This window comes from Podarcis bocagei (genome assembly GCF_964188305.1).
Source record: "Podarcis bocagei genome assembly, chromosome: 15".
NCBI lineage: Eukaryota > Metazoa > Chordata > Lepidosauria > Squamata > Lacertidae > Podarcis > Podarcis bocagei.
The window spans coordinates 39628687-39652822 of record NC_138141.1 but is presented as its reverse complement, the minus strand read 5'-3'; the positions used below and the strand labels follow the sequence as shown (position 1 = coordinate 39652822).

The following is a 24136-nucleotide window of genomic DNA, read 5'->3' as shown; positions in this document are numbered from 1 at the left end:
GATGGGAAGGCGGAGCTTGGAGATCAGCTGTCAGCGGCTAGGCTCCGCCCCTCCCCACATTCCCCAGCGCACAGTAAGCGCAAAGACCAGAGCCCCATCCTCCCATTCATAAGCAAGGCTGAGCCCGCCTGCTTCTCAGCTGTTCTGGTGAGAGCAGACAGGAGGGATACCTTTCGGCTTGCGAAGCTTCTGCGGACCAGGTAAGCTGCCCCAAAGCATAAGCCCTTGGATGGTGGGCGGGTGGAGGAGAAGGAAGCTTGAAAGCGTTGCCTCTCCTAAAGGCGAGGGGAGAGGGCAGAGAAACAAAGGCAAAGAGGGAGAAAGCAACTCGTCTCGCCAACTCTAGGCAGGTTTGCAAGGTGCTTTTGGGGAACGCGGTCCAGAAGTGATGCACTTGGGAGGAAAACTGCCGGCCACCCACTGAGTCTGGGGGCTGCCGGTTCTGGGAGCGAATCGTGAAACGGGATCCAGAGAGAGATGATTTATGGATTTGGGGCACGATGAGCTAGGTTTCTCAAGTGCAAGAGAGGTAGGTGCATGGGCGTTTATGCTCCAAGATCACACTTGTGGCTATTTACTCCCAAAGAACGTCTACATTGCTGCTGAGTTGCGGGTGGGGAGGGACACGCTGAACGTACTTTTCTGTTCATTTAAACTGCTGGATATTCCACCCACGGCAATCTGTTTCAAGAGCAAGCTATAGAAAGCTGCTTTGCACAGAGTCAGAGCACTGGTGCACCTAGCTCAGCATGTCAACACTGGCTGGCAGCAGCAGACCCCTCCCTCCCCCAGGGCAAGGGGTTTCTCCTAGCCCTACCTGAAGGTGCTGAGGATGGAAACTGAGACTTTCTGCATGCGACGCAGATGCTCTATCTCTGATGCTCTGTCGCTTCCCTAGAGAAGGTCTCACCCTCCACCCCAGCCTATTTGCCAAGAGGTTTCTTCGAGCGTATTTTGGTATGGTGCCTCTAAGTCTCCTACCTGGTGCTAGTGATATTGGAGAGTGTTGCGTTCGTTCTTGGTATTGTGTAGTTGTAGGGGGGGTGGAGCAAGCGAAGAATTGGCCAGATATATAGTTTCATCCTCTCTGGTGGAAAAGGAGGAGAAAACTAAAACAACAACAACAAATTGCCCCGTTCTTTTTTTAAAAAACAGGCATCTTCCAGGCTTGCTTTTCCCCCTCTGCTCCTGCAAAAACCCCTCCGACGTTTTTGCAGAGGAAAGCTGGTCAGAATGATCTGTTGTTAATTACTGATTTAAACGGTTACAGATCCTTTTCATTATGCGCTGCTCATTCAGAACTTTCCAAAGGAGGGTTTTTGCTTTGTTTTCCCCAGGCCACATTGTGCTGGCCAGCTTTTTAATGTTGGGTAGAGATCCCATCACACAAAAACACCCCCCCCATTTTTTTAATATACAATGTATTATTTCGATGAGGGAGCTGTTTTAAAACCAAAACAATGTGGTTCTCCTTCACAGTCACCCTCTGGAGGTGGAGATAAATATTCCTGTTTTACAGAAGGGGAAGGTGAGGCATAGAGCCACCCAATGAGGTTGGAGTCACATCCACTCTCTACATTTAAAGCACTTTATACCACTTTATCAGTCATGGCTCCCCCCTCCCACAAAAAATATCTTGGGAAATATAGTTTGTGATGGGTGCTGGGAACTGTAGATTTGTGGGGGATAAACTACAGTCCACAGGAATCTTTGAGGAGGGGAAGCCATGACTGTTAACATAAATGTGCTTAAACTGTATGGTTTGGATGTGACCTAGGTTTGAGGTGGGATTTGAATTCCCATCTCTCGGATTCAAATCATAATAAACACAAAACGCTCTGTTGTCTCATACTAGGAATGGGGAGCCTGTGGCCCTCCAGATATTGCTGAACTCCCATCAGCCCCAGCCAACAGGGAGGAATAGGGGGAGTTCTTGGCCAATGTACAACCCAGAGAGTTTCTTTGTTCCAGGAGCTGTTGGCTTTTGATGCACTCTAGTCTCCAATCGTGTGTGTATATGGAGGTGGGAGGTGCAAATACTACACACCACAAATTTAAAGTATGTTGCTTCCCCCAAATAATCCTGGGAATTGCAGTTTACCCCTGCGGCACTACAGATCCCAGCGCCCTTAACAAACTACAGTTCCCAGGATTCTTTGAGGAGAGACGTGTGCTTTAAATGTACGATGTATATGCCAGTCAGAGGTTCAAACAGCGGGTCAATATTGATGGCCTACAACGCCCACAACCCCTGACCATTGGCCATGCTGGGTTATTTGTGGGGCATAGGAATTCATTCATATATATTTTTCAAAATATAGTCCGGCCCCCTACAAGGTCTGAGGGACAGTGGACCAGCCCCCTGCTGAAAAAGTTTGCTGACCCCTGCAGTCTAGCCAACTGAGCTAAGTGGTGTTGTGTGGTGCCGGACTGTTAAGCAAATAATTGTGTAGCTCCTAAGCAGGGTTGATATACTTCCATAATTTCCTGGACCTAGACAGTATTCAGTCCTTGTAAACAGCGTCTGGGAAATCGCTGAAATGTCTAGGAAAATCAGAAACTTTTTGGGGAGGGGTGGGGGTGGGAGATTTCCCAATAAAAGCTCAACAACTCTGGGCAAAAAACCCCAACTTTTGTGACTGGATTTTCACTTTTTGAAATATGGCAACCCTACTCCTAAGCATCTACTTAGGTGTGGAAGGTTTGGTCCCCCAACTCAGCGGATATCTTTGTTTTATACCCAGAAGACCATGTTCCATGGTCAGAAGGGTGATGGGGGCCATAGTCTGGCAACTTCCAGGGGAAAAACCCAGATAATATGTACAAAGAGAAAAGCAAACATTAACAGCAAAACTATATCAATTCAACACATGTAGCTTTTGATAATAAAGTCAAAAGAAAAATAACATACCAGGAGTGAATAAAATGGTTACCATTATAAAATTATAAACACGGTATAAAAACACAAATTACGTTGTACACTGGGGGAAATAGGAAATGAGAAAACATTCTTGCCTGTTTATAGATGCCGCCAAATAAAATCATATTTCAGAGGGATTTGCCACCCGTGTGACATATATTTAATAAATAACCCCCAGACAGAGGTGAAATTGGAAAGATCAGTGTCACCTTCAGCCTCTTGAATATTGCATGTCAATTTCTCCGAGGTAGCAATGAACGTAACTTTTTAAAAAAGCAGGTATCTAGTCTTTCCAACCTTAAGCGATTCCTAATTGAGAGTTCCTAGCTAACCAGTGGCATACAAATGTTCAAAGTAAAACATATGCTTCTAGGAAACCATCACTCTAGCTATAAAAAGTACATTGAATAGTTAAGGCTAAATTAGTGTTCTAAGCAGCTAGATCTCAGTATTTTAAAGACTGTGGTCCAGTGGTTTGGGATTTTGTTTGCTGCTGGTCTAAACCACTGAGCCTAGGGCTTGCCTATCGGAAGGTCGGCGGTTCGAATCCCCGCAACGGGGTGAGCTCCCGTTCCTCGGTCTCAGCTCCTGCCAACCTAGCAGTTCGAAAGCACGTCAAAGTGCAAGTAGATAAATAGGTACCACTCTGGTGGGAAGGTAAACGGCATTTCCGTGTGCTGCTCTGGTTTTGCCAGAAGCGGCTTAGTCATTCTGGCCACATGACCTGGAGAAACTGTCTGCGGACAAACACCGGCTCCCTCGGCCAGTAGAGCGAGATGAGCGCTGCAACCCCAGAGTCGTTTGTGACTGGACTTAATGGTCAGGGTTCCTTTACCTTTACCTTTAAAAATACATTCACTTTTCTCATTCTGTGGGATCAACAGAGCAACAGAAACTCTTTTCATTTCCTTGTGGCAGATGCAAAGCTGATTTAGTGAAAACCTTCATTTTACCCTAGCTCTCATCGTATTTGATTCTCATTTTACCAGAAAGCTGTCGGTGAACTCCCAGCAACCATCCTTTTAAAACAAAAGGTTCTTGTTAGGCTCCCAGATCTGCAGTTTCCCAACTCCTGCTCTTAAGGAACCCTGCCTAAGCTTCCTAGGAACTTCAGCCTTCCCAAAACAAATCTGCAGTAGTATGCCTCCCAACGCGTGGCTCAGTAGGTTCTCGAATGCCTCCCACTAACTCCTAAGAGGCAGATAAAACAAGCCACAACCTGAAATGTGATACATCCAAGAAAGAACAAGTTCCAAGTCTCTGCATTCATATAATTGTAGAATTGCAGAGCTGGAAGGGATCCCTGAGGGTCATCTAGTCCAACCCCATGCAATGCAGGAATCTCAACATGTGGTCTCCCATCCAATTTTAAACCTTACTGGACCCTGCTTAGCTTTGCAAATGTGCTAGCAGTTTTATTGCTGAGGCAGCAGTCTTCAGCTTGCACCAGCACCAGCTCCCATGAAAGATGGTCTAGGCCAGCCTTACCCCCAACCTGGTATCCTGTTGGACTCCCATCAGCACCCCTGGCCAGCAAGGCCAGTGATGACTGACATTTTAGTCCAACAACACTGGGAAGGCTGTAGACACAATAGTCCAGGATGATGCCAATCTGTGTAACCAGCCCTGTCCAGGATATACCATGCATATCATACCGTATATAACAGGAGTGGGGAACCTCTGGCCCTCCAGGTGTTGCTGAACTACAACTCCCATCAACCCCCCCCCCAAACAGCATGGCCAGTGCCCAGGGATTATGGGTGTTGCAGTTCAGCAACATCTGGAGGGCTACAGCTCCCCACCCCCCCCTTTAGATACCCTGATTATATAGCAAGTTTTACTTTTTATCAGAAACTCAGTCCAGGCCTTTGCTTTAGATGGAGACAGAAAGCTGATTCTATTGCCTTGTCCCAGCCTTTCTCAATAATCCTTACACGAGTGGCATTTGGACATTGCTTTGGCATGTACTTCCAAGCTGAATATATATATATATATATTATATATATATTATATATATATGTAGGTTTTGGTGTCTTCGGGTGTCTTCCCGTGTAAGAGTTGGGGTGTCTAGGCGACGTTTCGACGAGGTCTCACTCGTCATCTTCAGGCTGGTGCTTTCGGCTTCTTGTTACTAGAACAGAGCTCTGTTCTAGTAACAAGAAGCCGAAAGCACCAGCCTGAAGATGACGAGTGAGACCTCGTCGAAACGTCGCCTAGACACCCCAACTCTTACACGGGAAGACACCCGAAGACACCAAAACCTACATTCCTGTACCCGTGAAAATCTACGAAAGCAATTATATATATATATATATATATATATATATATATATATATATATATATATGTAGGTTTTGGTGTCTTCGGGTGTCTTCCCGTGTAAGAGTTGGGGTGTCTAGGCGACGTTTCGACGAGGTCTCACTCGTCATCTTCAGGCTGGTGCTTTCGGCTTCTTGTTACTAGAACAGAGCAGGATCTCAGTGTTTGAGTTCCTATAAATACTGTTGAGGGGGTGTGGTGTATAGCCTCCAACGTTCTGGGCAGATAGGAAGTTCCTAGGTTAATGTGCCTTTTCTTCTTTTGTTCATTAATTACTTGAGGGATATCTTGAGTGATTACTTGAGTGATATTCTGAGTACCACTTAGGAGGGTCATTAGGTGTGGATTAGTTGCTAAAGCTTTCGTGTCTTGACCTCTTGACCTTGTGAAGAGTTTTTCTGAGAAGATGGCTGTACTGCACTTAGTTGTGCTCTGGCTTGGCTTCGTGTATAGGGGCGAGCTGTGGTTTTGTGCCCTGTGCCAGCCAGATCTGTGTAGGGATTGCAGGGGGGTGCAGCATCCGGAGGTGCCACTATGGTTTGGCTACTGGATGGTGTCTGTAATTTATCTGTGGAGAGGGTCTGGGTTTGGGTCTGGTGTGGTTGATTGGAGATGGCGTTCTGTGTGCCTCTGGTTCTGGTGTCGGTTTTTGTGGGGAGGGCTAATTTCCAGATGTCTGGCAGGCGGGACGTGTCGTCACGCTTGTTCATGTTGTGAGGGTGTTTCTCTATCTCGATGGCTTCCATGATTATTCTCTTGTGGTGATGTTCCATGTTAAAGAGCAATTTGGAATCTGCAAAATTAATTTCGTGTCCTGTTTCTTTCATGTGTTGGTAAAGAGAGGAAGTTTTTTCTTCTTTTTTGACGGCATTCTTGTGTTCTGCGATACGTGCATTTATTCGTCTGTTTGTTTGTCCAATGTACGTGGCTGGGCAGACTTTGCAGGGTATTTCATAGACCCCTTGGTTTTCTAACTGGATTTTATCTTTTGGGTTTCTGAGGATATTGGCTATTTTTTGGTTGGTGCAAAAGGCTGTTTTGATATTGTGTTTATGGAGGATTTTGCTAATTTTATCTGTAGTGCCCTTGATATAAGGAAGGAGGGCCATGCCATTGTTTTCTTCTGTGTCTTGGTTTTTGGGGGGTGTTTCTTTTTGGATTAGCTTCGTAACCCTGTTTTGCTGGTATCCGTTGGCGATTAACACATTTGAGAGATTCTGTAACTCAGTTGTCAAGTGGTCTTTGTCAGCCAGGCGTTTGGTTCTGGAGATGAGAGTCTTGGCTACGGAGTTTATTTGTGCAGGGTGGTGGTGTGATTGTGCATGTAAGTAGCGGTTGGTGTGTGTTTTTTTCCGGTAGATAGTGTGTCCTAGGGAGCCATCAGGTTTTTTGTAGATTAGGACGTCAAGGAAGGGAAGTTGGTTGTTGGCTTCTATTTCCATAGTGAATTGTATTTTGGGGTGTAGGCTGTTGAGATGTGTGAGGAAGCTATCTAGTTTTTCCTTCCCGTGTGGCCAAATTACAAAGGTGTCGTCAACATATCTGAGCCAAAGTTTGGGTTTGTGTTCTGACTTGTCTAAAGCATTGGTTTCAAAGTGTTCCATGTACAGATTTGCGATGACCGGTGAGAGGGGTGATCCCATAGGTGCTCCTTCTATCTGTTTGTATCTTTGTCCATTGTGGATGAAGTACGTGTTGGTTAGGCAGTGGTTGGTCAGGTCCAGGATGTATTCGGGGGGATTGTATTTGTTTTGAATGGCTGTCAAGGCTTCATTAATGGGCACTTGTGTGAAGAGAGATACAACATCGAAGCTCAGAACGTTGGAGGCTATACACCACACCCCCTCAACAGTATTTATAGGAACTCAAACACTGAGATCCTGCTCTGTTCTAGTAACAAGAAGCCGAAAGCACCAGCCTGAAGATGACGAGTGAGACCTCGTCGAAACGTCGCCTAGACACCCCAACTCTTACACGGGAAGACACCCGAAGACACCAAAACCTACATTCCTGTACCCGTGAAAATCTACGAAAGCAAATATCTCACCTCTACGGGGAGGAAACCTTCCAGCTGACAAGAACCTACGAGAAACTAGAAATCCGAAGAGCCACCATCTTATGTGATCTCTTGTTCCTACGCAACTGCCGAGACAACAAATTAATTCCCACATGCTTCCAACTTAAATTCCACTCTAAAACCCCAGCTACCGAAAGGATCCTGAAACGAACTGAACTATCCCTAATCAGAAACGAACTACATAAGAAAAGATACCTACTAAACCAAACCAACAAAGATCTGCTCACTCTTCACCTCAAACTCTGTAACAAAATCCACCCTGCACTCTGGGACAAATGCAAACAACTAGCCGTTTGGAGAGCTGAAACAGAGTCCTCACATAAGACAGACATACACACCAACAAACTCCACAAACTAGAGAAACGCCAGAAGCCCAGCCACCCTCCACAACAACCCATGAAACAAACAGTACATAACATATCAGACAGGATCCTCACCTCAACTGAAACCAAAGTACTCTCCAAAGGTTTCAACTTTGCAGTCGCCCCGAGACGCATCCCCACGGAAAACATCATATGCGGAGTCGAAGCTAGCCTAACCAAAATCAACCCAGATGAAGCCAATAAAATCAGACTTGAAGTCACCAACATCCTCTGCTCCAGCAAACCACCCAGAAGCAATTTACACAAAGAAGAACAGAAAGCACTCACCAACCTGAGGAAAGACAACAACATAATCATTCTCCCAGCAGACAAAGGTAATGCCACTGTTGTGATGAACACATCGGACTACCAAGCAAAACTATCAAATCTACTCCAAGACCCTACCTACCAACCTATAAAAACAGATCCCACCACCTATCTGGAAAAAACCACCAAATCCAAAATAAAAGCCTCTCCTATCAGTGAAGAAATCCAGCTAAGAATCATCCCCAGAGAAAAATCATCCAGATGCCCCAAACTCTACGGTCTCCCCAAGATACACAAAGAAGGAACACCACTCAGACCAATAGTCAGCTCCATAGGCTCACCTCTACAAAATCTCGCTAAATTTCTCGCTAAGCAACTTCAGCCCTATGCAGAATCTATCGCTTCACACGTTACAAACTCCTTCCAGTTCATAGAAACAATAAAGAAGCAAAACCTACATCCCGATGACCTACTTGTGAGCTTCGATGTTGTATCTCTCTTCACACAAGTGCCCATTAATGAAGCCTTGACAGCCATTCAAAACAAATACAATCCCCCCGAATACATCCTGGACCTGACCAACCACTGCCTAACCAACACGTACTTCATCCACAATGGACAAAGATACAAACAGATAGAAGGAGCACCTATGGGATCACCCCTCTCACCGGTCATCGCAAATCTGTACATGGAACACTTTGAAACCAATGCTTTAGACAAGTCAGAACACAAACCCAAACTTTGGCTCAGATATGTTGACGACACCTTTGTAATTTGGCCACACGGGAAGGAAAAACTAGATAGCTTCCTCACACATCTCAACAGCCTACACCCCAAAATACAATTCACTATGGAAATAGAAGCCAACAACCAACTTCCCTTCCTTGACGTCCTAATCTACAAAAAACCTGATGGCTCCCTAGGACACACTATCTACCGGAAAAAAACACACACCAACCGCTACTTACATGCACAATCACACCACCACCCTGCACAAATAAACTCCGTAGCCAAGACTCTCATCTCCAGAACCAAACGCCTGGCTGACAAAGACCACTTGACAACTGAGTTACAGAATCTCTCAAATGTGTTAATCGCCAACGGATACCAGCAAAACAGGGTTACGAAGCTAATCCAAAAAGAAACACCCCCCAAAAACCAAGACACAGAAGAAAACAATGGCATGGCCCTCCTTCCTTATATCAAGGGCACTACAGATAAAATTAGCAAAATCCTCCATAAACACAATATCAAAACAGCCTTTTGCACCAACCAAAAAATAGCCAATATCCTCAGAAACCCAAAAGATAAAATCCAGTTAGAAAACCAAGGGGTCTATGAAATACCCTGCAAAGTCTGCCCAGCCACGTACATTGGACAAACAAACAGACGAATAAATGCACGTATCGCAGAACACAAGAATGCCGTCAAAAAAGAAGAAAAAACTTCCTCTCTTTACCAACACATGAAAGAAACAGGACACGAAATTAATTTTGCAGATTCCAAATTGCTCTTTAACATGGAACATCACCACAAGAGAATAATCATGGAAGCCATCGAGATAGAGAAACACCCTCACAACATGAACAAGCGTGACGACACGTCCCGCCTGCCAGACATCTGGAAATTAGCCCTCCCCACAAAAACCGACACCAGAACCAGAGGCACACAGAACGCCATCTCCAATCAACCACACCAGACCCAAACCCAGACCCTCTCCACAGATAAATTACAGACACCATCCAGTAGCCAAACCATAGTGGCACCTCCGGATGCTGCACCCCCCTGCAATCCCTACACAGATCTGGCTGGCACAGGGCACAAAACCACAGCTCGCCCCTATACACGAAGCCAAGCCAGAGCACAACTAAGTGCAGTACAGCCATCTTCTCAGAAAAACTCTTCACAAGGTCAAGAGGTCAAGACACGAAAGCTTTAGCAACTAATCCACACCTAATGACCCTCCTAAGTGGTACTCAGAATATCACTCAAGTAATCACTCAAGATATCCCTCAAGTAATTAATGAACAAAAGAAGAAAAGGCACATTAACCTAGGAACTTCCTATCTGCCCAGAACGTTGGAGGCTATACACCACACCCCCTCAACAGTATTTATAGGAACTCAAACACTGAGATCCTGCTCTGTTCTAGTAACAAGAAGCCGAAAGCACCAGCCTGAAGATGACGAGTGAGACCTCGTCGAAACGTCGCCTAGACACCCCAACTCTTACACGGGAAGACACCCGAAGACACCAAAACCTACATTCCTGTACCCGTGAAAATCTACGAAAGCAAATATATATATATATATATATATATATATTATATATATTATATATATATATATATATTTCCCTTGGCGGCAAATCTGTGCATACTCATGGTGTCTGGTTCTTATCACAACACCCAGGGCACCCAGGCACATAAACAGAGCCTAAAGCACACCCCACTAACACCTCCAAAAACAAGAGCAAGTCAAAGGCACTACGTTTAAATTGCAAATTCATGGATAATCAGCCTTGTCCTGCCTAGCACTTGCTGAAGAAAATTGCTACAAATCTGCAGCTCGCTCTACCTTGGGATCTGCATCATAAATAAAACCATCTTCATTTGCAGTAAGAGTTCCTTTAAAAATGGGTTGCCTGCAGACAAGCAGTGATGGGTTTGAGGGTATGCAGGGGTGCATTTTTAAAATTTTGCTTCTTTTTAAGGCAAGGAGCCTGTCACCCTCCAGATATTGCTAGACTACAATTCCCATCATCCATGGCCATGCAGGCGAATGCTGATGACAACTGGAGTCCCAACAACTGTGGAGCCACAATCTTCCCATTCCTGCCCAAAAGGGAGAGACCACGCAACCGGTGTGAGGGAACTTGTGGCCCTCCAAATGTTACTGGACTCCAAATCCCATCAGCCCCAGCCAGCATGTCCAGAAAATACAATGGCAAATGATACTGCACCTAGCACCAGCGAATGGCAATTGCTACAACAGGTAGAAAAATCATTAAGTGGTCCATAAAACCATCTTATGGGACACGGGTGGTGCTGTGGGTTAAACCACAGAGCCTAGGACTTGCCGATCAGAAGGTCAGCGGTTTGAATCTCCACGACGGGGTGAGCTCCCGTTGCTCGGTCCCAGCTCCTGCCAACCTAGCAGTTCGAAAGCACGTCAAAGTGCAAGTAGATAAATAGGTACCGCTCCAGCAGGAAGGTAAACGGCGTTTCTGTGCACTGTTCTGGTTCGCCAGAAGCGACTTAGTCATGCTGGCCACATGACCCGGAAGCTGTACCTATAGAGCCGGCCTATAGAGCGAGATGAGCACTGCAACCCCAGAGTCGGCCACGACTGGACCTAATGGTCAGGGGTCCCTTTACCTTTACCTTTTAAGACCATCTTGGCCTTTGACGCCTGTAATCAGTTTTAACTGTTGTGAATTCTAAAGTGTCGTAAACCATCCTGGGACCTGCTGTTGAAGGACAGGTAATAAATTTAATCATCATCATTAACAACAACAATTTTCAAGTGGCCCATGGGTGAAAAAGTTTGGGAACTGCCACAATAATAATGGCCATGTCTACGTACGCTTCACTCCATTATGTGCAATTCTGTACACGTTACTTGGCTGTTGAATGGCCCTGCAAAATTCAGAGAAGAGCAAATTTCAAAGGACAACTGTGTTTCAATTCACATTTCTTCCAGAAAGTGTGGATTTGTTCAGTTTGCTTTTAAATGCAAACTGAATCAAATTTGTCCCCCATCTCAGCTGATAATAATAATAATAATAATAATAATAATTAATAATAATTTATTATTTGTACCCCGCCCATCTGGCTGGGTTTCCCCAGCCACTCTGGGCGGCTTCCATAGAAACCAAAAAAACACTAAAATATCATACATTAAAAACTTCCCTGAACAGGGCTGCCTTAAGATGTCTTCTGAATGTCAGGTAGTTGTTTATCGCTTTGACATCTGCTGGGAGGGCGTTCCACAGGGCGGGCGCCACTACCGAGAAGGCCCTCTGCCTGGTTCCCTGTAGCTTTGCTTCTCGCAATGAGGGAACCGCCAGAAGGCCCTCGGCGCTGGACCTCAGCGTCCGGGCAGAACGATGGGGGTGGAGACGCTCCTTCAGGTATAGGGAAGACGGTGAGGAAAGGATTGAGATTCCTGCATTGCAGGGGGCTGGACTAGATGACCCGCAGGGTCCCTTCCAACTCTACAATTCTATGATCCTATGACTACTGTATTCGGGTAATGCTTGTGGGCTTTCCAAAAGTAGCATCTGGTTGTCTGCTGCGAGAACAGGATGCTGGACTAGGTCGGCCTTATATAATAACATGCGGGCCTTATATAATAACAGGCAGCAGCCCTTATAATATAATGCCAGCCACTTGCAATTATTATTTTTCAGTGCAAAAAAAAGAGAAAAGAAAAGGCACTAGAAGCTTCAGAAATCCTCCAAGTCCACACGTGGTAGAAACATTGGACTCCTACCCCCCCCCCAAAAAAAATGCCAATCCCCTTACTCTTTTCTCATTAAAGGGCTTGAGCTTTGTTGGTAAATGTGGTTCCTTTTTTAAAAAAAAAAAAGCAACAATTTTTTTAAGGCTGAGAGCTTCTATTCAGTGGGGAAATTGGAACTCATTTGCTGTTAGTTCTGCTGAGTGACTGTCCAGATGAGTTTATGAAGCCTGCAGAGAATTATCTACAGAGCGGCAGAAGCGCACTGGCCGACCACGAGAGGGGAGAACCTTGGCTGCATTTCCCCGCTCCCCCGCCACTGTACTCTGATTTGCAGCCATGTATAAAACACTCTATAAAAATAATTGGCTGCTGATGGCCTTCCTCCTCTGGCCTTGCTAACAGAAAGGGCATCATTTATTCTGACACTGGCTGGCCCAGCGTACCGGGGTTCAAAACACTAGACTGGGTCCAGACTCATGGACTCAGAAATGGCTTGAGTCCATTGATTTCAGTGGATCTGCCCCGAGTCTAAATTTAGGTGGAAACTGCCCATAATCTTTGATTAAAATGGCATTTAAAAATAAACAAACAGACAGCATATATAAGCACATTCCTGCCCCCCCCCCAGCCCAAGAATATTGGGAATTGTGGTTTGCTAAGAGTGCTAGGACTTGTAGATCTGTGAGGAGTGAGCTACAGGTCCAAGGATTTGGGGCAGTGGACTTTAAATGCACGATGCACACAGGCCTTTTCTGAGCATTTTTATCATTTTTTGTTAACCTAACAGGGGCTTAAATGCTGAGAACTTAGACCAGGCATCCCCAAACTCGGCCCTCCAGATGTTTTGGGACTACAACTCCCATCATCCCTAGCTAACAGGACCAGTGGTCAGGGGTGATGGGAATTGTAATCCCAAAACAGCTGGAGGGCAGAGTTTGGGGATGCCTGACTTAGACACAAGTAAAAAGGTGAAATACTGAGACACCAAGATAATAACTGAGCCGGTCTGCCCCCACCCCCATATTTCTTCTTCTCTGGCTCCCTCAACTCAATGAAGTAGCCAGCCACATAATCTATTTTGATATAGTGATTGTTGCAAGGGCACGTTTGATGAGTACTGCTGCTTTGAGGTTTAATCTCTGAAGAAATTAAAACGAGTGACGTTCACAGGGATTTAAAAACAACAACAAAAACCCAAAAGAGAGTGGTGCCCTGCCAGGCAGCAGGTGAAGTCCTGGCGTATCTTTTTGGACACAGCATGGCAATCAAAGACGCAGCTGCCTCGTTCTAGCTGGGCCTCTGAGTTCAAGAGCAGGCTTCAGTATCGCTTGCCCCAGGCTCCTGCACCAGATCCAAGAGGATGCTTTGTCCCTGCCTGGGCCCTCGTAGGACACTGAAAACCCATAATCTTAGAAAAGATGGGCGTTTGCAGTGACAAAGCAAGGCAGATAAGGCAAGTCCTGCTTCTCCCTTAGCTCTGAAAAAAAAGAGCAGAGGATCCCAATCAGAATCGTCTGAGCAGAAGAAAAGGGCTGACCAGCCGAGTGGGGAGTAGGGCTAGGCAACATATCGTCCAAAACAGGTTTGAAGTCCATATGGTGTGGGGTATAAATAATATGGACGGGGTATAAATAATGAATTATTTATTTATTTATTTATTTATTTATTTATTTATTTGTGGCGGTGGTAGTATAGGTTTCATAATTTTTGACCTGGCACTGTATTGCGAATCATGATGTGTGTGCTATGCAAAAAATCACAATGTGGGGGAAACCATGAAGCCAGCCAATGCCTCTACATAGCTCCATCCTTATTTCAGACATGTATCAGTGTATCGCGATGTTTAGCTGGTGATATATTGCAGTGTTGAAAACCAGATATTGCCCAGCCCTCGTTGGGAATGGAGCGTCATGGAAGATGAGCCTATATCAAGTGGCTACTAAGGTTACCAGATTTTTTTCAATGAATCTGGGGACACTTTTCAATTTCAATAGGAATTATAGGATTTTGTCAGGGACTGATTTGTAAATCTGGGGACTGTCCACGGGAAACGGGGACGTCTGGTAACTTTACTAACTAACATTGATGGCTATGTTCTCCTTCCACTGCAGTATGCTGGGGATCGCAAGTGGGGAAAGAGGGGCGTTGCACTCTGATCCTGTTTGCAGGCTTCCCATAGGGGCATCTTGCTTGCCCTCTGTGAGAACAGGCTGCTGGACTAGACGGGCTGTGGGACTGAACTAGCACAGCTCCCCTTATCAACCTGGGCCTAGCCCAGTGCTCTAACCACTATGCCACACTGCCCAGAACCACCCCAGCTTGCAATGTGCAATCACATGCTAGAGCGGCCTCTCAGTTCACGCAGGGAGGCATGCAATGTACACCCTGGAAACGCTGCCCCCCAAAAAAAGCCCTCTGCTTAATGCTGAGGTTCCTCTTTGCCAGGCAGGCTGGTGTAAAAACACTGCCATAAAAAAATAAAAATTAAGGGGTAATAGGGAGATGTCTTGCACAGTCATTAGGGAGGACAAAAAGAGATGGAATGAAACAAGCAGTATCAGATCTTGTCACTTAAATTGGTATTTAGCAGCAGGAGGGTAATGATGTCGGGGGGGGGGTTGCTTTATGTTTCTAACCGTTTTTACTCTAGAGGCTTATTACTACAGTCTTTGAATGTATCGGCCTGCCTTGTGCAGAATTGGACCCATCAATCCAGACTGGCCCAGTACACAGAATGCTGTGCCTGCGACAGATCTCAAAGGCTTCCAGACAGACGCTGGGCCCTGGGCCTCAGTTCATGTCTATCAATCTATCATCTATCATATCCGCCATGCCTTGGGGATGAACTAGAGCCATCCATTCAAGTTACTGTTGGTCAGATGGGGAACCTCTGGCCAGATTAGGCTTGTGGGACTGTTTTCCCCAAACCACATCCCTCTGTCCCACATCTGATGCCATATAGATGATGTCAACACAAATGTTTGGTGCTTACAGAAAGCCTGATTGGCTGTTGTGGTTATATCAAGTGATTGACAGGTGGGCAGCCCAGCCCACTTGTTAAAATGGCCCACAGGTGGTAGGAGAAATTGCTCAGGATCCAGTTTGGAATCCGTTTTAGATTCTGGTTTACCGAGCAGAGATACAACTTGGTCTAGTCCTTAGAGAACATCCAGGGAGGTGGCAACTTTATGTCTGTCACACCACTTCAGACCTAATTGTGGAGATCCGTGTAACTGAATATTCCACCAAACAAAATCAAGATTCTCTGCCTGTGGAAAACTAGTATGTCAGGGTAAAGGCCTTCCCCTTGGCAAGCTAGTTGTCTATGTGCAGGGAGATTATACACACACACACACACACACACACACACACACACACACACACACACACACAATATCCCAGGGTGCATTCTGTCATGAAATACTGCCTCCTGTCTGCAGCCTGCTGCATCACAGGCTGCCTACCTCATTGGAAGCTTGTAAGAACAAGACCTGACTTTAATTTTTTTAAAAAACCTACAACTCTAGCTACAAACATCCAACATGCAATGCAAGGTTTGCCCAACCTCGTGTCAAGAAGCACTTCAATACCTAAATAGGGGAACTGTGTGTTTTTCAGTTGAAATATCTGTATATTCTTCAAAGAAAGACAATGTGGTTTACACTTGATAAATTTACCATACACAACTTTTTAGAAGTCATGAGTCAAAGGGAAAAACAGGAAGCCCAAATAAAATGAAACTAATCTTTATCCATCATCCTCTCTCTTAATCTAAGTAATCAGGAGCGGACCTTGGTAATACAGAGCCCTGAGCGAGGACAAAATTTGGGACAATTTTTCTTATTTTCACAATCATTCCTTTTGGTACAGTTGCTTTTTATGGATCTTCTCAGTAGGTACCTGTATAAATTTTGTTTTATTATTATTTCGTGCCCCCTTGACTCACAGTCCTGTGTGGGAGAACCACCTGCAGTGCCCTAAATCCAGCACTGAATTAATCCCACCCAACAGCCTTTCACGTTTAGGGTGATTGGCTGAGTTAAATGCTGATGTCACAAAGGCAGCTTTTCAGATGCTTGAAGCAATTTGAAGTTATGTTCAGTTCAGTAAGCAGTGACTGAATATGCTAGCAGCCGTTCGGTGGGACAAGACATATAGAAAACTTCATGGTGGAACCTGGCTTCCATGAAAGGACGAAAAAGGTAGTGACGTCATCCTATTTTGCGTTTTTGATAAAACACACAAACAGAACATTGGGAAATACAGTCAACCATAGATTTCCCTTTAACGTGGGGCCTTGCAAAGACAATTTTACATTGGGGTGCTAGGAAAGGGGAACCAGAAAATGTAACGACAGGGAGGAAAGAAAAGCCTAGAAGCGAAATGTTCTGGAGAGAAACTGTTTTTTTAAAAAAATAATATTCCTGAGGACTAGAAACGTGGTTGTTTTAAAAACAAAACTATAATGGAGAGCTGTGGTGCTTCCCACTGTTTTACAGTGGTACCTCAGGTTACATACGCTTCAGGTTACAGACTCCGCTAACCCAGAAATAGTGCTTCAGGTTAAGAACTTTGCTTCAGGTTGAGAACAGAAATCGTGCTCCGGCGGCGCAGCAGCAGTGGGGAGCCCCATTAGCTAAAGTGGTGCTTCAGGTTAAGAACAGTTTCAGGTTAAGTACAGACCTCCGGAACAAATTAAGTACTTAACCCGAGGTACCACTGTAGTGATGGCGAATCCAGAGGCCCTCCAGATATTGATAGACTATCCCTAACCCCAGTTTGCCTCAGATCTGCAGAACATTTGGTCAGGGATGATAGGAGCTGTACCCTAAGAACTTCAGCTTCCTCATCCATCCACCATTCCGAGCTTGCATAGCACCGAACCAACTGAAGCTGTTTTTCAGAAACGCCACCCAGTTCCTTATTCTCTCCCCACCCCAAACCCCACACACTTCTTTCCTTTGAAAACTGGCCAACACAGTCTCTTATTATTAGGATTTAAAAACATGCTCTTGCTTTTAAACTTTGAGCTTAGTGAAGAGTTAATGAGATGTTGCATATTCCATGGGCTTTAGATCATTTTAGAATTTTGTGTAGTTGGGCTTTTACGGTTGGGTGTACTTTCAAAGACATCACAGGCCGCTTGAAGCAGTTCTTTGCCTCAAGCGGCATATTTAACAAACAGCTAAGCACATAAGCCCACTCACTCTCGAATACACCTTCTGGGGTGGGATTTTTGCACTGCAATTAAATGTAAGTGCATAAGATGATCATGCTGGAGCCCACCTAGTCTGTTCTTATAATGGCCTCTCAGATTATTCAATAATTTAAGTTACAGATAGGTAGCCGTGTTGGTCTGCCATAGTCAAAATAAAAAAATTCCTTCCAGTAGCACCTTAAAGACCAACTAAGTTAGTTCTTGGTATGAGCTTTCGTGTGCATGCACACTTCTTCAGATACACTGAAACAGAAGTTGCCAGATCCTTCTATATAGTGAGAAGGTGGGGAGGGGTATTACTCAGAAGGATGGTGGGAATGGGAGATTGGCAGATAGCTGAGATGAGCCTGTTGACGACTCTTAACGACTGTAATAATTTAAGTAAGCCATGATTGTTACCCTCAGTCCTCCTCCTGGTTGACCTTTGTTGTAAGAATTATTCCTATTTTTTTGTATATTACAATTGCATCTTGCCTGTCCTCCACGGAACTCAAGAACACATCGTGCTGCCCTCACAACAACCCTGTGAGGTAGATCAGGCTTGCGAGGTGGTCCCTAGCGCAAGGTCACCCGATGAGCTTCTTGACAGAGAGGGGATTTCAACCTGCATATCCCTGAACCTAGTTTGACACTCTCAACCACAATTCCAGGGGTGGGGAATCTGTGGTCCTCCAGATGGTGTTGGACTCCAACTCCCATCAGCCTTAATCAGCATGGCCAGTGGTCAGGGATGATGGGAGTTGTAGTAAAAAAACAACAACCTGGAGGGTCGCTGGTCCCTTGCATTCTTCAACACTACAACACACCAAGCTCTTATGACTGAGATCATGAACTTGAGGCACTTGGAACATTGAAATCAGAATTGTACGTATGCTTTAGACTCAGAACATGGGAGCACAGGAAACTGCCTTCTACAGAGTCATACCATTGGTCCATCTAGCTCAGTACTGTCTACACCAGTGATGGCCAAATTTGGCCCTCCAGATGTTTTGGGACTACAACTCCCATCATCCCTAGCTAACAGGACCAGTGGTCAGGGATGATGGGAGTTGTAGTCCCAAAACAGCTGGAGGGCCGAGTTTGGCCACAACTGGTCTACACTGACTGACAGCAGCTTTCTAGGGTTCCAGGCAGGGTCCTCTCCCAGCCCTGCCTGGAGATGTTGCGGATTTAAAATCAAACCTTCAGCATGCGAGACAGATGCTCTACTACTGTGTTATACAGCCCTCACTCCCACTCCAAATCTCCAAGTGTGTTTCCTTATGTAGCCAAATTAGCACCATTCAGGCCTAAGAGGGAAACTCCAAGCTTTGCAGAAGTGTAAAAATATTTAGGGTAAAATAAACCCAAGGGAGAGAAAATGCAAAAACAACTCAGTGCGAGAATTGAGGATGTTCCCTGGGCACAGAATGAACCGGCTGACTGTTTTGCAGGGGAGGAAATCGGATGTGGGAGGAGGGACGAAATGGAGTAGCTCAGGAAAGGGCACAATTGACTGGCTGGCATCCTGAACAGAAGCACTCCGCACTGCAACATTTGGTTGCAGATCCCACTGGTCACGAGTCACTGCCAATATTTGCCATTAGCTTGGGCGTGAGTCAGGTTCTTAAGTCTTCCCACTTTGAAGCCAGCGCATATTTATTAATGACAAATTTGTGGCTTGGCTCTAAGCACCAGCAAAAAGCCACTCAAAAAAGGAAGAAAGAACAAACTTCAAAAGGGCAGGGAAATATCAAGGAAGCTCTTAACAAAGCTGACTCCCGGCTGGAAAAGCTGAGCTGTGAATAAACACACACACAAGCCTTGAATTTGACTTTAAAAATAAAGCGCTTAGCACGGTGCTCTGGCTTTCCCTCCTCTCACCTTGGCGGTAAGCGTGTCACTCAGGCCAACTTGATCTGAGGCCAAAGCGACCTGACCTGCTTAGCCACGGCTTGCAACAATGCAGGGGGTTCATTTTGTGACCAAGACAATTCACAGTTTGTGCCCCTTTTCGTTCAGATCCTGTGCTCAGCAATCACAACTCTGCAGCAACCTTGTATTATCCATTGTAATGATCAGGCTGTTCCTCAATGTTTTTACTCTGCTCTTTCAGCAAATAAGGTGCTAGGCTTTTAAAATAGGCAGTGAGTAAATGCAGTATAATGCAGAACGACGATGACCAGCACAAACATTGGCCTGAAATAGCCAGGCGCTTCTTATGTTTTTAAGACAGAGAAAACAATTGATGTACACATGCATGGAAGAGTTTTCTCTCACTCAATAGTTGGCTCAGATGAACACAGCTCTCCCCACTGTCCTTCGCAGCAGTCTTACCCTGCCAGACTAGAGAGAGCTGTTTCTTTCCACCCTCCTGCGCTTTTGGAAGCAAGCAAACCTTGGGGGAAAAAATGCTTGGATGGTGCAAAGCTGTGGTGTGAATTAATTAGCCATGTGTTTCCAGTTAGGTTTTATTCCTCTTTTTGCTTTTTCGGCATCACAGCTGCAAACGCCAACCATTTCCACCCTGACTCCCTGATCCTCGCCCTCCATTCACACCCAATACGGGGGGGGGGGGGAGGAGAACAAATCTAATAAAGCAAAGTATAGAAAATACGGTACAGAAAATGCCAAGCCTCCCACACTAAAGCAACAGCTTGGTTTATTTTAATTCCGCCAGCACTGTCTCGTGAGATTCCAAAGAACTATCAATGTGAGGGAAAATATCTTTCGAGGTGTCCTGTTGGCATTATTAATTACATTTTATCCTGCCCTTCCTATAGGGAGCTCAGAATTATGTACGTAGTTCTCTCTCTCTCTCTCTCTCTCTCTCTCTCTCTCTCTCTCTCTCTCTCTCTCTTTCCTCACAACAACCTGACAAGGTAGGGGATGGCCAAGAGATGCAGCACAGCTTTATGGCTCCGTGGGGATTTGAACCCAAGTCACTAATAACTGCACCTTGCTAGTTTTTTCAGCGGCCACAGTGGCATCTGCAAAAGCATGATGGAACTGTTTTTGCAAGCGTCGCTGCTTGACAGTGCTCGCAAACCTCGCTTTCAGCCAAGCTGAATCATTACACCTGGCGTAGGGCAGGTAAACATGGCAGGGCCGAAACAGCTTTGTCAAAAGCCTAATTTGGCCCGCAGGCCAGAGGTTTCGCACTGCGGTTTGATATCTTGGAGGACGGCTGCCAAAACGAGGGCCCAGTGAGATCAAAGTTTCAGCATCAGGGCAGCCAAAGATGCTCATGTTGCACTAACGAAGCTGGCTCGTTAAGAGAGGTAGTGAAGAATGGGGTCTTGCCCCTGAATGACTCTATTGAAAGGCCTCGCCCCTGCCAACTCTTTTGTTGCGTTCGAATTAAAATTCCACACCGTCAGGCAAACACAACCACACACCATAGTGGATTTATCAGTGTTTGCTGCGATGAGGGTGGGTTTTTTTGTTTATTTTTGGCCTAGCGAGGCGCTTTGTGCCTGAGGTGATTATTAAACCAAGCGTGTTAAAATGACAACCTCAGAGGAACACAATGCCTTGCTGCTTATTTATTTGGCAGCTTTTACACACACAATTAATTTAACCTTGCAAATAGCCTTCTCCCTTTTGTCGGCTGATGGTCCACCTGACACGGTTTGACATCTGCTGTGGGACCCCTGCCCCAAAAAATGACCTGCTGGATCTAGCAGCTGCCATTTATAAATTTCCCACAATGCCTTGGAGTCTACAACTGCCATGTTAAATGGAGGCTGGGGTTGGGGGGTTGACTAAAGGGCTGCCAAAGCTCCCACCCCAATCACATCTCCATCTGCTCCCCCCAAAATGGTACATGAGGGGTACCCTAGAGTTACCCCACCCCCCAAAGTAAATGCTTCCTTACCTCATAATGAAAGTCCAGGCAGAAAAGGCAAAAGGCAGTGGTGTTATTTTCAGTACAGCAACCAAGCAGCCAAACTGAGGGTGCCTTAAGGACATTAAAGTTAGTATTTGGGGCAGAGGTTGTAGCTCTTTCCACCCCAAGCAAGGAACTATGGGAGTTGTAGTCCAGTGAACAGGCCGATAAAACTACACTTCCCAAGGGCCGATAAAACTACACTTCCCAAGGGTCTTTGTAAGCAGGCTTGTCTGTTAACGCTCATTTATGGGGCCTAGGGTTTTTTGCACACATTATAGGGTTGCTATATTTCAGAAAGCAAAAACCAGGACACCCCAAAATTGAGCCAAATGTCTCTGGCTTGCAATGTAGCCATGGGTCTGAAATGGTTGGCAACCTCTACCCCAAATCAGCATTATTTTATTTAACTGTTTATTCTGCTGTTCTTCCAAGGTGCTCAGAGGCAGCACACATGGTCCCCCCCCCCCCACATTTAACTGGGCTCCTTTGGGCAGGAACAGCTGGGCAGAAACCAAAGAAATAAAACAATAAAACTTGTATTTGCCACGTTTAACCTTTCGGAGCTCCTAGCTTTCCGGCATGTACGGACATGTTTTTGTAAAGCTGTTGTTCCTTGGCGTTTTTGCAGGTGAAGTAAGAACGCAAGCAGAGCTCCGCCACCTTGCCAAGACAGGAATTTTAATCTGGGTTTTGCGCACCTGGAATGGAAGCCTGAGGACCTCCTAGGACCCTGCTCATGACCTCCCGAAGGCACTACACTTTGCCACGAACTCTAATGACTCCTCGCCTGTATTCCGAAGGGGCGCTGGGCGGCATTGCCCAAATCACCCCCTTCCTGTACATCAGTAAGGGAAGCGTGGCCTCCAACAGGCAGCTCCTCCTGGCCCGTGGGATCACATGCATCGTCAACGCCACCATCGAGCTCCCCAATTTCAACTTCCCCGAGTTTGAGTACGTCAAAGTGCCTGTAGCTGACATGCCAAACGCCCCCATCTCCTTGTACTTTGACAGCGTGGCCGACAAGATCCAGAGCGTGGCACGGAAGCACGGCGTGACCCTGGTCCACTGCGCGGCTGGCGTGAGCCGCTCGGCCACTCTCTGCATCGCCTACCTTATGAAATACCAGAATGTCACCTTGTTGGAAGCCTACAACTGGGTGAAGTCCAGGCGCCCGGTCATCCACCCCAATGTGGGCTTCTGGAGGCAGCTCATAGACTATGAGCGGGAGCTGTACGGGAGGAACACCGTTAAAATGGTACAGACTCCGTACGGCATCATGCCAGATGTTTACATGAGGGAGAGAAGAACCTTCGTGCCTTACTGGGGGATCTGAAGGGAGTCGGCAAGGAGCAGAAAGAACGAGGTCTTTAAACCAGCCGCGGTGGAGAGAGATAACCGTCTCTCCTCGAGGTCCACTTCTTCGGTTCCTTTGTGAGACAGCATTTTTATTTCCAGAGCACTAAACCAGCAACCCCCATAATCTGGGGGGGCCTTAATCCTAACGTCCCGTGGAGTGAATGTTGCAGCTACTTTGGTGAAGATGTACAGCATCCACAAAACGAAACCGCAAGCCCAGTTCGACAATATACATAAATGAAGCCAAGCACATGAAAAATGGCGGAAGACGTGACTCAAATATTGTCTGTGAATGCGGTAGCTTCTTCTTTTTCTTCTCCTGTATTCCTTCCTTGTTACACCAGCTTGTTGGCCAAAAAAAAAAAAAAGCCTCATCAGGAGAAGAGTGGACCTTTCCTTTTTCCAGAGGAAAGATTATTCTAGAATGTTGGGTTAAAAAATAAAACAAAACAAAAACAAAAAATACATGATCAACATCCGAACCCAGAGAAAAACTATGCCCTTGAAATTTTATTTTAAAAGTTTTTGAAAGATTTATCCAGAAAGGTTTTCCATCCCTTTTGGGGAAACTTACAACTAATGTTTTTTTTTTGGGGGGGGGAGAATATTAACCAGACAATCCGCCACAAATAAAATAATTTGGACAACTAAGGTGTCCTGTTTCTTTTTCTCCCTTACCTGCTCAACATCAGGGTTTTTTGGTCTGGATCCTTAAAATTAATCTGGAACATCCAGATTAATCCTCCTTGGCACAGTATTTGAAAAGAATTAAGCAATACCATAAAATGCCCCAGCAATATATAAGCGTGACTCTCAGCATCCTTTTTATTGTGCATTCATGATTATTTGTGATCATGACGGTATCATTGCAGTTACACGTGATCACCCTCTCAATCCCGTTTGTGCCTGCAAAAGTTTCGAGGCAGGTATACAGCTTTTGTTTCAAACTGGTACATGCCCCTATCGCTTCTTGCTGAAATCCTGCAGCTTTCCAAAGCACAAATATCCCGTGAGATGGGGGGTGGTTCCACTTTTATTGTGGCCTGCCTCTTCCAGTGCCAGTACTGCAGTCACATAGGGGAAGCGTCACAGGAAGAGCTTGCCTGAGGCCCAGGGAGCAGGGGCTTGTTCTTAGCACGACAGGGGAAGTCTTGCCAAGACGCCCCAACCAGCGTAGTCCTCCAAGGCCCAGGGCAAGTGGTTGTCCTCCACCCCACCCCACTGCACAGGTCTGAGGACAACTTAGAAGGCAGAATCGTGAGTGGATAGTCTAGTATAAATCC

The 24136-nt window shown here is 45.7% G+C and overlaps 1 protein-coding gene and 1 long non-coding RNA gene across 4 annotated transcripts in view; one reads left to right on the top strand and one right to left on the bottom strand.

Annotated features, from left to right (window-relative positions):
- The window catches only part of LOC308574924, a 51020-nt gene extending 28902 nt beyond the window's left edge, over positions 1-22118 (bottom strand). Inside the window, exon 1 of the long non-coding RNA XR_014002636.1 lies at positions 21483-22118. This is a non-coding gene — a long non-coding RNA (uncharacterized lncRNA). The remainder of the gene's footprint in view (positions 1-21482) is intronic.
- On the top strand, positions 58-23500 carry DUSP14 (dual specificity phosphatase 14). 3 transcript variants are annotated; one of them, XM_081173224.1, is made up of 2 exons: positions 58-200; positions 22126-23500. In XM_081173224.1, exon 2 carries the CDS (start codon positions 22234-22236, stop codon positions 22828-22830), a length of 597 nt encoding a protein of 198 aa, XP_081029350.1. In that variant the 5' UTR covers positions 58-200; positions 22126-22233; the 3' UTR covers positions 22831-23500. The 3 variants fall into 3 exon arrangements, with proteins under 3 accessions (XP_081029350.1, XP_081029351.1, XP_081029352.1); XM_081173225.1 differs by lacking the exon at positions 58-200 and adding an exon at positions 16478-16610; XM_081173226.1 differs by lacking the exon at positions 58-200 and adding an exon at positions 21258-21427.
- The last annotated feature ends 636 nt before the right edge of the window (positions 23501-24136 follow it).